Below are 17,304 nucleotides of genomic sequence, written 5' to 3'. Positions count from 1 at the left end.
AAATTTGATACACTTCAAAAATGTATCGCCTAATAATGTTAGAATCAAGAGCCTTGACTCTTGTGTAAAATAAAAGGCTGGATAAGTTAATATAGTGACATAAATGTAGCAATTGAAAATGAAACTTTAATACAGAAGTTATCCAAGATGTGGCCATACAAAGAAGTAAGTAAAATGGACAAGAAAAAACTCTTTATCAGGGCATGAATTTTTTTCAGCACCATTGTCAGGTATTTAAATAATTAAACAAAAAGCAATGATATTTATTCAGAAAACTATTTATTTCAATACCTCCAGAAAAATTTTACAAATAAATACCTGAATAAAAAAAAGACTTGAAATAGGAACGGCACCCAAAAAAGCACTCATAAAATATCCATAAATAACTAAGAACTTTCCATGTCTTCCCACATATTATTTTCTTCGATTACAGCCAAAAAATCTTCGAGTTTTGGAGGTTTCTCCTTAAGTTTAAAATCATCCCTTTTCAAAATATAAGATGACAAATCTTCTTTAGCCTTTTCCATGCATAAAATATCTTGGAAAAATATTTCTTCTGTAATAATCTGAAAACATGAAAACTCATAAAAATTCTCAGCAGTGTACATAAGCAGCTTCTTCAAGATTATTGTAAAATTACATAAAATATTGGAATACAACATTAAGTTCTAATATTTTAATAAATTTTCAATACGATCATTAGTTTTAACAGACTTAATTTCATAAATAAATTTCTAATTAAAAATACACCATACATCTGGAATTACTAAATCATCAGGAGCATCCTTATTTGCAGATTCTGGTTCACTTGTATGTATAAAACTTTCAACTTTTGCATTTTCGTCCACAGAAGGCACAACATCCTCAGTATCTTTCAAAGTCTGCACTATAGTGATAAGTTCACTTTCTAAAAGTGGATCACCTATATTTTTACAGTAATAAAAAATATTAAACAAAAATTTTAAGTATATTCTTCAATAATTGAATGAGCAATTTTCTCTTGCTTAATATATGTATAAAAAAATTATATTATGTATATATATTTCTTGAATAAAAATTCCTTTGAATTCAGATTCAATAATAATTGCATACTATAGTTTGAGCTTTGAATTCTATATAAACTATATTTATTTCAAATAATAAAATTCAAATGTGTTTAATCATATTTTCCTGTAGAAAACTGTATCAGATAAGTTACTTTATTTCTCATATTATATTATAGAGCCAGGACTAATATTTCTATTGCTGTAGAATTTATTAAAATACTCGCACTTTTTAGAAGATACCTATGACAATGCAGTTGTTTTTCAGAAAATTTAGTAACTAAATGTGACCTTTTTAAGTAACTACAACAAGAGTGTGAAGTTAAATTTGAATGCACCTGAAAATGTACTTCCTTATTTTTTAATTATAATTAAAAACATTTTATCCAAACCAATTTAATTCTAATTATCACTTTTATATAACAAAGTATTGTAATTTGCAATTTTTACTATATCCAAATGCATTTCACAAATTTCAGTATCATCAAATTGTATAATCAGAATCTGACTATATATAACATCCATTTGCTATAAACAGTGTTTACATATATAAAGCTTTTGTGCAGATTCAGCCATTCCATAAAACTTGCGCATCAATTAGTATTTTAATTCTTCCTTTTCAATTTATTCAGCTTAAGAGACAGTGTACTTTAAAATAAGCACAAATGGACGAATATGCAATTTTATTTATATCGTTTCATCACCAAAATATATGTTTATATTAAATTAAAATAGTGTTATATAATGTATTATTCAATAAAATAAATATTTGAAGGGTTAAGAGGGAAAAAGAGTTCATCTTAATGATTTTTCTCAAATTGATATTGTAATTAGATTTAAATATCTTTGAAATATTCCAGGTATCTTAATTTTTGAAGAAATTAAATGAAATTGATAATAAAGATTTCGGTCAAACATTAAAAGAAAATAGGGTATGCATTTTATGTTTCAAATTTTTTTTAACTAGTTCAGGAAAACATAAAATTCCTACAAAAATTCAGTAAGTGTGCATAAAAATATTTCTAAAACATTAGCATTTAATTGAAGTTACAAAATCATATGTAGTTTTTTCCAAATAAATTTACATTGGGTAATAAGAAAAAAAAATAATAGAAAAAATTAAAAATTAAGTCGCTTGGAATATTTTGAATTTTTAAAAATTGTATAGTTTTTAAATTTAAAAAAAATATATTTCATTAAAAAATTGTTTAAGAAATTCAACCATTTATATTTTAATATACAGTCACTCCAAGCCAAACTCGGACATCCAAGAAAAGATACTAATACAGTCAAAACTTTCTTACTAAAAATTAATATATTAGAAATATATTAAAATAGATAAGAACCTAGTTAAATGAATTTTCAATAGCATATTTATTGCAATTATAAAAACAAACAACAAAAATCATTTTAACCAGAAATTATGGCAAAAAACAAAACAAGAAAAAATGCACAATCAAAACTTGGACAGATAAGAAAATTTTAAAATCTAGTAAATGTTTCAAATGAATTAGTATTTTGTTTAGGCATAGGATGCACCAATTTTTCACAAAAATAGGTTCAATATTTTCCCATTTCTGCAGCCATAAATTTTTCAATTCATCTTTACTGGAAACGGTGTTCTCAGATATTTTTTTTTAAAGATATTACCATGAATTTTCGATGGGATTCATATTGGGGCTTTAGGGTGGAGTGTACATGGCGTGGTGACAATTATAATGGAACCAGAAATGCACTAGATAAAATTTATGTCCTGATAATTTTCCTGATAAAATTGCCAGTTGGTTACCAAGTGACAGTTTCTGCACACATTGCGATAAATTCTTCTTTACAATGTTGAGGTATGCACTCAGATCCATTCTCCTAACAATAAAATACAGGGTTCCCTGTACCAGTAGCTGAAAAGGACCATTACTGATCCACCATGATGTTTCACAGTTACTTTAAAAAAATTTTTTGTGTGTGTGTGCACAATCCCTTGTTCAGTAATCTCAAGATGTAAGGCTTGCCATTGGATCCAAAAATGTCGAGTTTGCTCTCATCAGTAAATAACACATTTTTTTAATAAGAAAAATCCTTGCTTTCACGCTCCTTGCAAATTTAAGTCTTATGATCTAACTTCATTTACTTATGTAATTTTTTGTTCCATTGAATTTTACCTTTTGGAGCACATTTCTTATTATTGATGGGCTTATTTTTTCCCTGATTCCTTTTCAGCAATATTAGCGAACTTTGGTGTACAAAGGAACAGATTTGCTTTAACTTCTCTTTTTAAATATCACTCATCTGCTTCAGTGAAAATCATATTTTGGGTTGTCTTAGGCTTATTTTCCACCTGATTATTGGGTTTGAAGCATTTCATGATGTCATGAACCATTGAATGACTTCTGTCGACAAGTTCTGATATTTTTGGTACAGACTTTCTATCTTTAACATGCTTAATAACCATTTTTCTTAACCCAATGCTCGTTTGACCTCATTGCATGCCATTTTAATTAAATTAGAGCCTACTTCCACAGTACATGAACATAACAGAATTGAGAAATTCCCTTGAATAATTATAATGTTAATTATAAAATTGGCAGTGATTTTTACCGAGGGTTGCAATTATTTGGTACTTAATTGTGATATGTCCGCTGTTGGCTTATGGGCTCTCTTTCATAGATTTTTTATTATAATTTAAGAATGAGCTCTATTTAGTTTTGCTTTCAGTTGTACAATAAATCCACTGTTAAAAAAAAAAAAACTTTTCACATTTTTTTAATTCCTTTTAGCTAAAATGTTCTGGTAGAACAAGTTTTTTTCTATATGATATCTGATTTTGGCTTGTAGTGACTGTATATGCATAAAAGATTTCATAACCCAATTGAATAATCCCCAAAAATGTCTAATAGAGTCTATATATAATTTCTAAAATATGTTTTATGATGATGTTTTGAAAAAAATAAAATCACATAAAATTAAGAAATAGTGCATCATTATAGCAATTAACCTAAATATTTAAAGTTGGCTACTTTTATACTTGTAACAATCAGATTTTTCATTGATATTCTCACATATAGCATATCAGTTATTAATTTTTTACATGAGTTATAATAAAGAAAATTCTGGAATAATTTCTAAGTTCAGCATAATTTTATTTCATTATACTGCTTGTAAAGTGAATGCTTCTCAGTTTTGCATATCAAATTATAAATATAAAATATACAAAATTAAATATTTCTACCTATTTCTAATTATTACAGGAAACTATTTTCTAAAACAGACATTAATAGAATGTGTAAATTATATGAATTCTTCTTCAAAATTTAATATACAAGGGTAGATAAATAAGTATTACTTATTCTTACATTTTAATTAATTTTGATTGCGTAATTAATATCAAGTTACATTATTTATTAATATTAGCTGGTGATTATTGCAAATCAAAAATGGAAAGTGCACAATAAAAACCACAAAAAAAAAAAAGTAAAAGCTACAGTAAGTAAATAAAAGAGCATATAATTTCAACCTGACATTTTGCATGTCTTTTGAGTTTGATTCTTGTCGCGTCATAAAACAAAGGGTATGCTTAGCTTCAAAAACATAATTAATGAAAAAATAGACTAAAATAAAGAAATCATTTTTCTAAAAGAACATATTATCTAACATTTTTTTCAAAACTAAATAAACTACAATTACTAATATTAATACAACATGCTGAAAAGAATAATTAATATTAAAAAATAAATTTTTAACTTTTTCTTACCTCCTGATTCTAAAATACTTATAAAATGTGGTTTTATGACTTTATCTGGATCTTCTTCAGAAGAAATCAATTCTTTAAAAGCATGAGTAATTTTTTCTTTTGTCAGAGATTCCTTTGGACGATAATTCACATACACTTAAAAAAACTAATACATTTTATAACTGCTATCTTAGGCTTTTTTTTTTTTGAATTAACAAATGTAGTATCTTAAGTATTTTAATTGAACTGAAAGAAGAAACACAAAAGTTAAATTTTTAAGCTTCACAGAAACAAACTTTAATGCACTAACAACAAATAAACACAAAATTATTTATTTCATGAATAATCATGGATGTAAGTCAAACAAGATGTAACATGGATGTAAATTAACTATATAAGTATGTTAAATGTAAAAGTTATTTATTAATTAAAAATTCTATGATTAAGTAACACTTTTAATATCATACATATATTAAATCGTCATATTGTAAATATATTATTATGAATGTGTTAACTGCATAAGTTCTAAAACAAAAAGTCTATAATATTTCATTGCTTCTGTATACTTTTGGATTTTAAATATAAGTTACACAGGAAAATAAATAAATCTAAATAATATGTATAAAGGTTTGTTATCACAAATAAGAAATGATACTAATAGATTTATAAATTTTTCGTAGCATCTAGAAAGAAGAAAATATTTAAAAAATATAAAAACTTATATTTGCGAAAATTATGTCAGTAAAAATGTATATAAATAAAATCATTAACATATACTTAATAAACAAAAATTTAAAAAAAACATCAAATTAAATTAAACGTCAAAATTTAGAAAAACCTTTAATTAAAAAAAAAACCATTTCATATTTGTTTTGTACTCACTAAATAAACTTAATAAAGCATGAAACAACAATTATAAATTATATTTACAAAAAGGAAATTTGCTTAAGTATTAATGGTGAAAGTAAAAATTTACTCTGAATATGAAAATTCACCCAAAACAATTTCTAAAAATAAGCATTCAAGATCTTAAGGGCCAATTTTAAATTTCATTTTTATTCTTTATATAACACCACAAAAAAAATCAATTATACAAGGCAAAATATCAAATAAAAGCTTATTTCTATATTCTAATAATAAATTTAAGAAATGTATTTTAATGTATGTGTTAAACAGACAAATGTTAAAATGAGGAAGAACAGCAATATAATAAATACTTACATTTCATAATTTCTAAGCAATCTAATGTCTCCTTTTTACCATTATGTAAATATTTGTTGGCAAAATCAATGTCATTTAACATGAGCTGAAACTAAAAAATAAATTTTCAATAATTGTCATTTAGTAACAAACAAACACACACACACACCAAATGTGAAATAAATTTTCAGTGACATATTAACTATCTTTCTAAATATTTAATAATATTTTGGAAATTTTTCTAAAATTTTTCATTTTTAGAAATTTTTATTCATGGCAGCAAAAAAATTGAAAATTAATTTATAGTTAAAAGATACTAAGTTATACTAACCTCATCTGAAGACAAAAAACATCCTAAAGCTGATAAAACATATTCTAAACAATTGATGGGGATTTCTCCTTTAAGTAAGAATTCTTTATCAGAACCTAGTTTTAACATTTTTCTAAAGGGGAAAAAAATGCATGAAATTTTATCATTTAGTATGGTTTCTTTTATTTACAAAATCTAATTTGTAAAAGAGGTGCTGTGTGTAGTAAGCAAATGTAAATGTTATCAGTAAATGTTTTAAAGTACTAACTTTCCAAAAAAATATTAAAAATTATTTTACTAATGTATCACTAAAAACAAAAACCCGAGTTTTTATAAGTACAATAAAAAGTGGTCACTACCAATGTTTTATGCAAAAACAAAATTAAAAAAATCCAAGTATACAAAACAGCTGTGAACTATAAGTACTTGGAACTTTTCATCACTTTCAAAATCATTTAAAAGCATTTCATGCAATTTCCTTCATTCTACTGTCCAAATACATAATGTACATAAAGCACATTAAATGTATATATAAGAAGAGTTGAAATGATTAACTTCATATTTCAGTTCATATTTCTTCTATGTAACTCAATAAACAAATTAAACTTTTTATCATTTCATTTTCTTACAGATATTGCCAAGGTAGATATTGTATTTCTCCATACATGTATCTATACCTGTAATACATAATTTCATAAATATTTATGAATTTACTATAATAGGAAATAAAAATTTTAAAAAACCCTACAAATTGCATTTCTTTCATTTCATTTATTTATAAAATGTTTGCATTAAACCATTGGTGATGGTAAAAAAATGTGGTATGCATCTTTAAAAGATTAATGCAATAATATAAAATAAATAGTAAAAGAAAATTATAACACTTTGAAGTAATTATTTTTTAATTTTACTGCATTTAATATTAAATATACATAATTTTCTATATATTATAAATTGTTATTCATTATAAATATCACACACTTTTTTTTTTGTTCTATATTATCTCCAAAATTCCAAAATATTAATGAAGAATAAATTAATACATATTTAATCAAAGTTGAAGCAGTCAAATACAGTTTCATATTTTTATACAATCCAGACAAGAAATTTATTTTTGAACTAAAGATCTAATATATATATTAATTTCCAAAAATTAAAAGGAAAAGAAAAAATACCATTACATATACAAAAATCAGAAAATTTACACGTTTAATACAAACATTAAAAGGAATGACACATCAGAATGTGTAAATTAGAGGATTTGCTTTCATTTAACATAAATGGATACCTGACCAAAAATAGGTTTCAAAATCATGTGCAATTCCTATGAATAGAAATTGTATAATGAAATTTTCAGTAGTTATTTTCTTACATAAATATACTTCACATTATATATATAAAAAATGATATATTATACACAGTGTGAATTTGACCCAATCTTCCAAATGAAAGATAATCATAAAACCCTATAACAACACTATTCTATCTTCTACCATTTACATGTTATATGAATTAAAGAAGTAATTATACTACCAATAAGGAAAAAATACTAATTTTAAATTAGAATTTAAAATCAGAATATTTATTTTGAAAGAACGAGAAAAATCATAAGATGACACCATTTTTATCAGGATACCTGAATTCAAAGCTTTCGAGTTAATAATGAAAAAACCTAGGTGAAATACAAAATTGAATTTTTACCAAATTCTTTAATGTAGAATACATATACTGTTATACAGTACTTTATCATATTTAAATTTACTAAAAACATGTCCATTCCATCAACTTTCTAATTAGCCTACAATCAGCCATCTTTGAAACAGACGTTCATGTGAAAATCTATAAATATGGATAAATAGCATGCAAATCCATCAACATGAACTCTTTCAAATGTAAGGATATTTGTTTATTTATTTCCATTGCATTTTTAATTCGATAAAAATGCTATTTTTTTATTTGGTTTTAAAATTTTCTTTCTTGAACCTAATAAAAGCAGTAGTCTTAAGATATGTAGAAAATTAAAATCAGAAGCGACAATGTCCTTTTGTAAGTTTTTATTTTTTTTTCTGATGAAAACCAATTTATATGATGAATAGCAAATGAAAGACTAAATTTCTCCTGTACTAGAACACTGATATGGTTTATTGTAGACTAAATAGAGAAATTTTTAGTAAATTTGAAATACTGCTAGAACAATACTAGCAATATTCAACATTAAATATTTTGATGCTGAATTTTGCATTTCACCAAGGTTTCAGCACTTGTACCTTGAGTTTAAATTTAGGTATCCTAATGGAAATGATGTAATCTTATAGAATTTTTCCCACTCTTTCATAACATGAGATTATTTTAAAGAAATGTACAATATTCAAATTCAAAACACTATAATATTATTCCTTCATTCAGTTTTTTTTCTTTCTTTTTTTTAAGAATAAGAATAAGCATAATAAAAATTTATTTTTAAAAATTGAATTTAGTAAATCAATAAAAAACTAATAAAATATTAAATTGAGCAATAATAAATGTGAAATACCTCACACATTTCCTCAAAGTATTCAAAAAATTTATACAATATATATTACTTATGCACTTACATTTCTGATTCCAGAGAATAAACACTTAATATGAGTAACTTTTTCATCTCATCTGGGTCTTCATTTATTGGGAATAAAGTTTTGAAGGCATCAAGGCCTTTTCCTCCTTTCTGTTCTGATTTCAGCAAAGCCCTATATAAACACAAATAATCATTTATGAAATAAATGTTCTTCATTATATATAAATTTCTTTTGTATTCATTGTATATAACTGATTAAAAAACAGACTTCTAGAACAAACTATCAACAGAAATTCTGTTTAAATTCATTATTTATAACAACACCTTCGTAAACTAAATATCTATTTATTTATAATCAGGAGTGAAGTAAATAGATTCTTACTTTCAATCACCAAATTTGGAATTTTTAAAGACATTGAATAAAATTTAAAACAAAACACTTTAAATAAACCCTTTGTTAGTTTAAAATTTGGATAAAGGGACTTTTTATTATTAAGATAAAACCCAATCAGATAATCTAACCTAATATTTGATTATATTTAACAATTACTAGAATAGCTAATTGCAAACATTGCATTTAATAAACTTTTTATTTAAATGATTTCAAGAAATCTAAAATACAAACAAAACTTGGTTTTAAGAGGAAATAAAAAAAAAAGTAAAGATAGGAAATTTTTTTATTGGTTCAAAAATTGCAGTTAAAGCTATTTATTGTTACAGATTCATATAAATTTTTACCTCTAAATTGTCAATGCTTTGTTAATTTTTCTTTTTTGGTCTTACTTGAAAATCTTTCTACATTAACCACATACTAAAACATTTGCTTATGAAAACAATGTTTGGATAAAGAAGGTAAAAAATTCCTTTCACCCATATATCTTTCCAAACAAACAAAGACTTATTGAAATCAATAAACTGCGATTTAATTATAATATTTTTTTATCAATCAACTTATGCAATTCATATGACTAAATTTTTTCCACATAAATCATTCAATTTCGAATGCACACAGAATAAAAACATTTAAAGAAATGTCAATAATATACTACAATACTGTCCTCTTTTTGATAATACAATAAACCCTTGATTTAACATATTGAATCAGTGAACTAAAAAGTTAACCAAAACAGCAAATTTAATTAGAAGAAATTACTCAAGCAAAAACATCGAGTAATAAAGATACAGCAATGTCTTCAGTATTACCATATATATTAGTATCAGATACAATTGTCATTGTAATATATATCAGTAATTCACATATAGAAACAGAAAATAAACCACCATTGCACAGGTAAGCCAACTGCTTATTCAAATCAATTCATTTACAACCATGATATTTCTTGAATAGGAACAGCTTCAAACATTAGTTCTAAATCAGGTCTATGGCATGAGTACATTAGGGAACCTTGCGCAAATTTTTATCTTCAGGCTCACATGGTATATAAATATATGCATTTACAGTAGAATAAAATAATTTTATGACTATAAATATTACTGGAACTAATAATTTCTAGATCAAAAGAAAATTAGTGAATTTTAGCATAACAGAGAATAAATCTAGTTAATACATTAAAAATGGCATCTTTTATTATTAATGTTAGTGGGCTTGATAATATGAAGATCAAATTGTTTTTGCATATCTAAAAAGACTTTAACAGCTTATGCTTAACAACAGTGTTGACAGATCAAAGAGGAATGTCACAATGAGAGATAGGAAAATTGTAGAATTACAGTGATTGAACAGCTAGAAGAAATTACATACAAATATTCAGCCTTTTACTCATATCATTGTTTTATGGAGCTGTGGATGTGGCCAAAAAATAATAAAACTTATGAATATAGAAAAGAGAAAAAGACAGCTTTGATACTTCGAACAAATAATATCAATAAGAAGAAAATATGTAGCAAATTCATATGTTTCTTAAAAAGTAATAAATCCATATTATATTATATATATATATATATATATATATATAGAGAGAGAGAGAGAGAGAGAGAAGTTTATAATACAAATTTTAAAAAAAAACTGATAAGAAAATATTACTAAACTAATACACATATTAATAAGCTAACTGAATCAGAAGGTCTCATTTTGTCTCAAAACTATAATGTCTAAACAGCTATAATGCCAGGCTAATCTTTATTATCATGTTGTACCAGAAAACATTTTTCTACCTGAACATAAATCCAACACATTAGGGGGGGGGGGGGAGGAAAACGTACAGGCTGCATTTCCGCCCTATTTTGAGCAAATCATTCATCATTTACCCATAATAGTCCCAAAAGTAAGAAATTTTACTCTCTAGAAAGAATACAATGAATCAATACATTTCCTTATCTATTAATGAAAATATACATTTGATAATACAAACAATAGACTATGAAAAATTTGCAGCCTCGAAAAGAACACATAAAAAAGTATTTTTAGAGGGAGGGAGTCATTATTATCTAGTGAATGAAAATATCAGTACAAATGGTACTCACAGTGCTGCAAAATCTGTGGTCCTGCAGAATCAAGTATCTCATTTTTAATTTAAACCGCTTGTAATGATTAAAAAAATCTACAATTTTATGTAATATTTGGAAATAGCTATTAAATAAAACAGAAAAAGAAATCAATTTTAAAGGTTTTGAAACCCCTATCACCATGAAAGTAAGTTGAAATCAACAGAAAATGCCACTGAATTTACAGAATAGTAAATGAATATTAAAAAGGGTAATAAGGAATAACAGATTCCCAGAAAACATTTTATGAAAGATGATGATGACATGGAAAAGCGACCAATCATGCCTGGTTCTAAATTATTAGCAATAAGAAACAATATAGTCTTTTTGTACATCACTCTCTATATGTGATGATGATGTCTATTTTTAAATTTATGATGGATTTATATAAACATTTCAGACAGGTTAAGCCTTTAATTATTAAGAAATATCATTCAAAGGGACAGTAAAAAGATTTTATTCAATCTTCTAATATGCTTATGCAATAAATATTATTGTTTATACAAGTATGGTAAGTACAGTAAAGCACAGCTTCAAAATAGCACGATAGCACTATATAGCACAGCTTCAAAAAAAATCTATCTTAAATATTATTTACATCACAATTAGTGATATGATTTCTAAATTGAGTGCTTGTTGAATTATGAATTTATTTTTGTAAAAAATTATTTCTGACAACGATTTACAGTTTGAGATTCTTACTTATAAGGTACTCTTATATAAAAAGCAACTAAAATGTTCATTACATACATGTGATTAATTTCATACATATAAATCCAAGAATCTTTTAATCCAGTTGTAAATAAAAATGTTTGCTGTTGATTTGCTATAATAGCATTTACCTGCAATGCAACAGTAAGTTTATGTTATTTAAAATACAGGTTAAATAACCATTTATTACTTAAAATAATATATATTTAAGAATATCATATATTAACTATAATTAAACAGTTTCAATAAGCAAGGGCTATTTTTAACAAAAGTAAAAATTAAATACTTTACTAACTTTTTTTAATAAAAAAACAAGTGAAATTTGGTCATGTATTATAAATTTAGTTAAAATTAATAGATTTTTTTTAAAATTTATGCTAATTCACGACTATGCATATGACTTTGTTGCATAAAATATTTTATAAAAAAAATAAGCAAAATTAAATGCAGAAGTTTTAACTAAAACAATGAAATTTTTATAAAATCTAAAATCACTATACTAAAATACAAATATATATATATATATATATATATATATAGCAAGGTAATGAACCTGCAGTCTCTTTGTCAGTATTGAACTCCTGTATATTGAAAAAATGATATGTTTTGTATTTATTAGCAGTAGTTTTATCCCATTCACTGAAAGAAAAATTTATGGACACTTAATTTTACAGCAGTTTCCTATGAGATATCTTGTAAATGGCAGTGAATGGGTTAACACAAATCTTTATAAAAGAAGTCAATTAAATAGTTAGCAGTCAATTAAATAGCTATATTTATATATATCATTATTTTTTATGAGCACATCTATTGTTAACAAGAAATCTCTAAATAAATATTCTTACACCACATGGGTGAGAAGCTAATGCCAAGCTTCCATAAGGATTTCCATCAAGAGGATACTTGGCTAAGCCAATTGAATGAGTAGTGCAAAATATAAAATACTGCTCTAAATTTGTAGCTTCTTTCTCTTCAATTGAATCAGCAGAATGAGCAGGATATTCTAATAACATTATCCTTCAAAAGAACAAAAACATAAACATGAAAATAATCAATTGCATTATTTACATATATAATTTGAGAATTCTATTCTTACTTGCATTCCATTAATAAATTGAAATTGAGAGGCTAATTCATACAGAAATTTTACACTGTAAAGATATATCCATTTTACTACATAGATTAAAATATACATAATAGATTTTTAAATATAAAACTCATATTTCCAAAAGAAGTGTGGTTTTTAAATGTTTCCACTGCTGGTTAACATTATCAACATTCATTGGTACTTATATGCAGTTAATTATGAAATGGCGTTTAATCATAAAAGTTTGCCATCTTATTACACACTTTAATTTGATTTGTTTCATGTTTGTAAAGATGAAATTTTATAATCAAGTTTACACTCTTTTCATAATATCTGAGAACTTCTAAACTGTGTGCACTTAAAGTAGAGAGCTTTCAATGACAACATTTAATATTTTAAAATCTTAATTATTAGTCAACCAATTAAATTTTCAGGGATAATACACATGATGTCCGAAATAAAACAATCTTGTCATTCTTACAGAAAAGAATTATCAGTCAATAATATGGTTGACAGTTTTTTTTAATATTATTATTTAAGAATTTAAAATAACCATATTTGGAAATACATTTTAAAATACAATTACAATTAAATCTATCTTTCAGAAGAAAAAAATAAGCATTGGCAGATTTATGAAAAACATCAAAATAATTAATGTGCAGAAACATAAAAAATATGAAATTCTCTTACATTATGAGATTATTTTAAGCATACTTTTCACTATTTGCAACTTTCTTTTTATCATTTGGTAGTTTTGAGTGATCAGTATCTTATTATTCAACAATGGGCTAAAGAACTTTTCTTTACTAAGAGTTAATATACTTTCATAATGTTTTAAATAGCCTTTAAACACTGAAAAATTACATATTTTTTTAAAAAAATATTTAGTAATACTATTATTTCAGTGTTTAGCACAAATATTAAAAAAGTGAACATAGTAAATCTGCTCTTTACATAATGTAACAGCATATATTTTTTTATATAATTCAATAGCCATTTCATCTCATATTACTTATGCTTTTAAAAAAAATGTCAAAACAAAAAACAAATTAAAAAATCCATAAAAAGAGCTGTGACAGTAGCCCTGAACTTGATTTCTTAAGAGAAAAGAAAAATTTATAACAGGAGTCAGTAATACAATATAAAACTAATTTTTAATATCTATTCAAAGATCCCTTCAAAAAAATATACGAAATATTTCCCAATTTCTTGATAATGATTTTCGTTCACAAACACTATTTGGTCAAAAATATTTGAATACATTCAAAAGTAAACAATTTTTCATTAAATTTCTCAAGAAAGGTTGGATAACTACCCCTCAATTTTGACTATGCATGAAATCATGCTTTTACAACAGGAGCCTTCACGGAGCCGAACACATAACAATAAAGAAAGAAATGATTTGGGCTAACCCCATTTCACAAAAAAAGATTTTTATTTATTAACTAATTTATTTTTCATAAAAACAGCACAGATATTAAGGAAAATATTAAATGATGACAAAATTAAAAAGAATTATTATAAGGGTGTATTAAAAGGATATATTATGAAATATTATAATAAAAATATATGAGAAGGTGTTGTTTTTTTTTAATTCCAAAGGAATAACATAAAATTTATTGTTCTTAATGTGCCTAATTGACTGGAATTTAAATAAAGATATTTATATGTGCACATGCACATATAAATATCCTTTTTTTGCACACGCACAGTTAAAAAATTTTTACTGCATATACTCATATTTTCGAACAAAATCAAACTATTATTTCCAATTTTAATATAATATATTGATGGCATACTGCTCATATATTCAATAAATTTCTAAAGACCTGATTGAAAATTATGCATCACAAGCAAAAAACATGCAGAAAAATTAAGTATTTTTAATAATTCCTTTATATTTTAATACATGTTATATTTCAAAATGAATGCCAGCTGCACATATTTAACAAAATCATTATTGAAAGTTTTAAATCATTATCAGTTTCTGTGCAACCAATGGGAGAGGGGTCAAATTATTATATTTTTCATCCATAAATGGTTGGCATCCTGCATGTTCTTATTACCAAAATATTGACATAAAATGTGAGTCCGTATTTGTTCTTCACATGGCTGAAATTTGAGGACAGTTAATCCAGGCTTTCTGGAGAAATTCGGGGAAAAAAATGCATAATTTTGAAAATGTCCAGACATTTTTGATCAGACAGTATATACATACATTCTTTTTCCTTTACTTAATTTAGCATTTTATATAAAAAATATATTTAAAAATTAAAAATATAATAATATAAAAATTGTAATCAGAAAAAGCAAATGCTGTGTTATATGCTATGTTATTTTTTGTTAGGTTCAGATTATATGCTATGTTATCTTTTGTTAGGTTTAGATTATATGCTATGTTATCTTTTGTTAGGTTTAGATTATATGCTATGTTATCTTTTTTTTAGGTTAAATTTTATATAAAGTTGATCACCACATTTCGCATATTGTTCTGGGAATTCTAAAAAGCCAATATAGAGAATTATCTGCAATTGTGCACAGGCAATCAAATTGAAATTATTATTTTACTCAATTAGCTGTCAACCAGTATGATAACTTATCAAAAACAATTCTTTTTTCCCAATATTATATTTCTTTTTAAAGAAATATAAATATATTTGAATAAGAGAAATATCGAAGATAGTTTCATGTTATTTTAGTCCATATTATTTCATGTTATTATTAATTCATTTCTATTACATTGTATAATAAAATGTTATTTAAAATAAATTGTAAATAAATCTTTTTTCTCAGGATTTCATCTAGCATCTTACAAATTCATCATTAGCTTGAAAATTTTTTATTTAGCTTTATTTGATGCTGTCACATTTTTTGAAGGTATCTTTAAATATTTGCTCAAAACAACATATTACCAAATCATTTTTTTTTTCACAATAATTTTTTTTTTAATATTTGTTACAATTTTTTGTACAGTACCTTTTTAAAGGCTCTTCATACAGTGGAATTGAAATCATTTTAATCATTTTTTCATCCTGAAAGTTATATATACGCAACTTTCCCTAAAATTAAGAGATATTATACAGTAAAAAGAGTTTCGAATGATTGTAACATTGATCACAATAAGTAACATTATTTATAAAAGAAATATTATAAATAGTTAATTAATATGCCCAAATGCAGTTAATTCATAATTGAAGTAAATCCTATCATTATAAATTCTAATTACGATCAACAGATACCAATGTGATTGCATATACTGATTAAGAAAGCAACAACAACAAAATAATAATAATAATAAATTTAAATCCCAAGTAACAAAAAAACTTACAAATTTTCATAAACTTTTATAATTTTTTTTTTTCTTGTCTCAAAGATTCTAGCAGTTAATAGCTTCCTAAGCAAATATTTTATAATTGAATAGCAATTTTCTTTTTATAATTAATTTAAATGGTTTTTATGCTAATCATACTCATAATAGAAAAATTGAATGCATGTTTCTTACAAAAACCTTTATCTTTAAATCTTAAATATGCTTTACTATGAATTTAATTCCTTCATTTAACATCAAACAAAAACATGTTGCTAATACACTGAAACTGCAATTTAAAAAAAAAATATTTGACAAATTACAGTTTGTTTTAGAGTTAAATAACTAAGTGGATAAAATACTAATTTAAATTTGGGTTGTTTATTCTTAAACACATACTATTGTTTTATAAACATAAAACTTTAGGAGTATTTTGAAATAAATATATTTGCATTTTGAACTTTTGGAATTTTCTTAGCAATGTGCGACAGAATTAGTGAACAAATTATTTGAGACTCAAAACTACCACCAGGACATCTCATACTATTTGATCTTGTAACCTCATTTCTTTTTTTTTTTTTTTTTTTTTTTAATGCCGTGTGAAACCATCAGACTGGAAGTTGAGAAGAGGAAGAAGAGTATTGCTGTGTATTGGATTATTTTAATTTCTAAACTGAAGTAAAACAATTTTAATGTCTTTTAAACAATCTCTTATTATTGATAATCAACTGTTTAAGTCAAGTTTGTAAAATTTAACAAGACATATTTGCCATGCTAGTATAATAACTAAATAAAAAAATTCTAATAAAATAATAATTTTGAAATTTTCATTAAAATTTTTAAGACTTTTTGTTAATATT

The 17,304-nt window shown here is 24.5% G+C and overlaps 1 protein-coding gene across 1 annotated transcript in view; it reads right to left on the bottom strand.

Annotated features, from left to right (window-relative positions):
• Window positions 1-296: 296 nt before the first annotated feature.
• The window catches only part of LOC129989499 (cilia- and flagella-associated protein 251-like), a 44,777-nt gene continuing 27,769 nt past the window's right edge, over window positions 297-17,304 (bottom strand). The window contains exons 18-26 of the mRNA XM_056098072.1: window positions 16,114-16,196; window positions 12,896-13,067; window positions 12,090-12,181; window positions 8,875-9,006; window positions 6,302-6,413; window positions 5,992-6,082; window positions 4,792-4,926; window positions 756-922; window positions 297-566 (exon numbers count right to left, since the gene is read on the bottom strand). Coding sequence (XP_055954047.1) covers window positions 387-566; window positions 756-922; window positions 4,792-4,926; window positions 5,992-6,082; window positions 6,302-6,413; window positions 8,875-9,006; window positions 12,090-12,181; window positions 12,896-13,067; window positions 16,114-16,196 — 1,164 coding nt within the window. The 3' untranslated portion in view covers window positions 297-386. The remainder of the gene's footprint in view (window positions 567-755; window positions 923-4,791; window positions 4,927-5,991; window positions 6,083-6,301; window positions 6,414-8,874; window positions 9,007-12,089; window positions 12,182-12,895; window positions 13,068-16,113; window positions 16,197-17,304) is intronic.

The sequence above is a fragment of the Argiope bruennichi genome, chromosome 2, assembly GCF_947563725.1.
Source record: "Argiope bruennichi chromosome 2, qqArgBrue1.1, whole genome shotgun sequence".
Taxonomy (NCBI): Eukaryota; Metazoa; Arthropoda; class Arachnida; order Araneae; family Araneidae; genus Argiope; species Argiope bruennichi.
The sequence above is the reverse complement of the archived record's forward strand: the minus strand, read 5'-3'. Positions and strand labels throughout refer to the sequence as shown.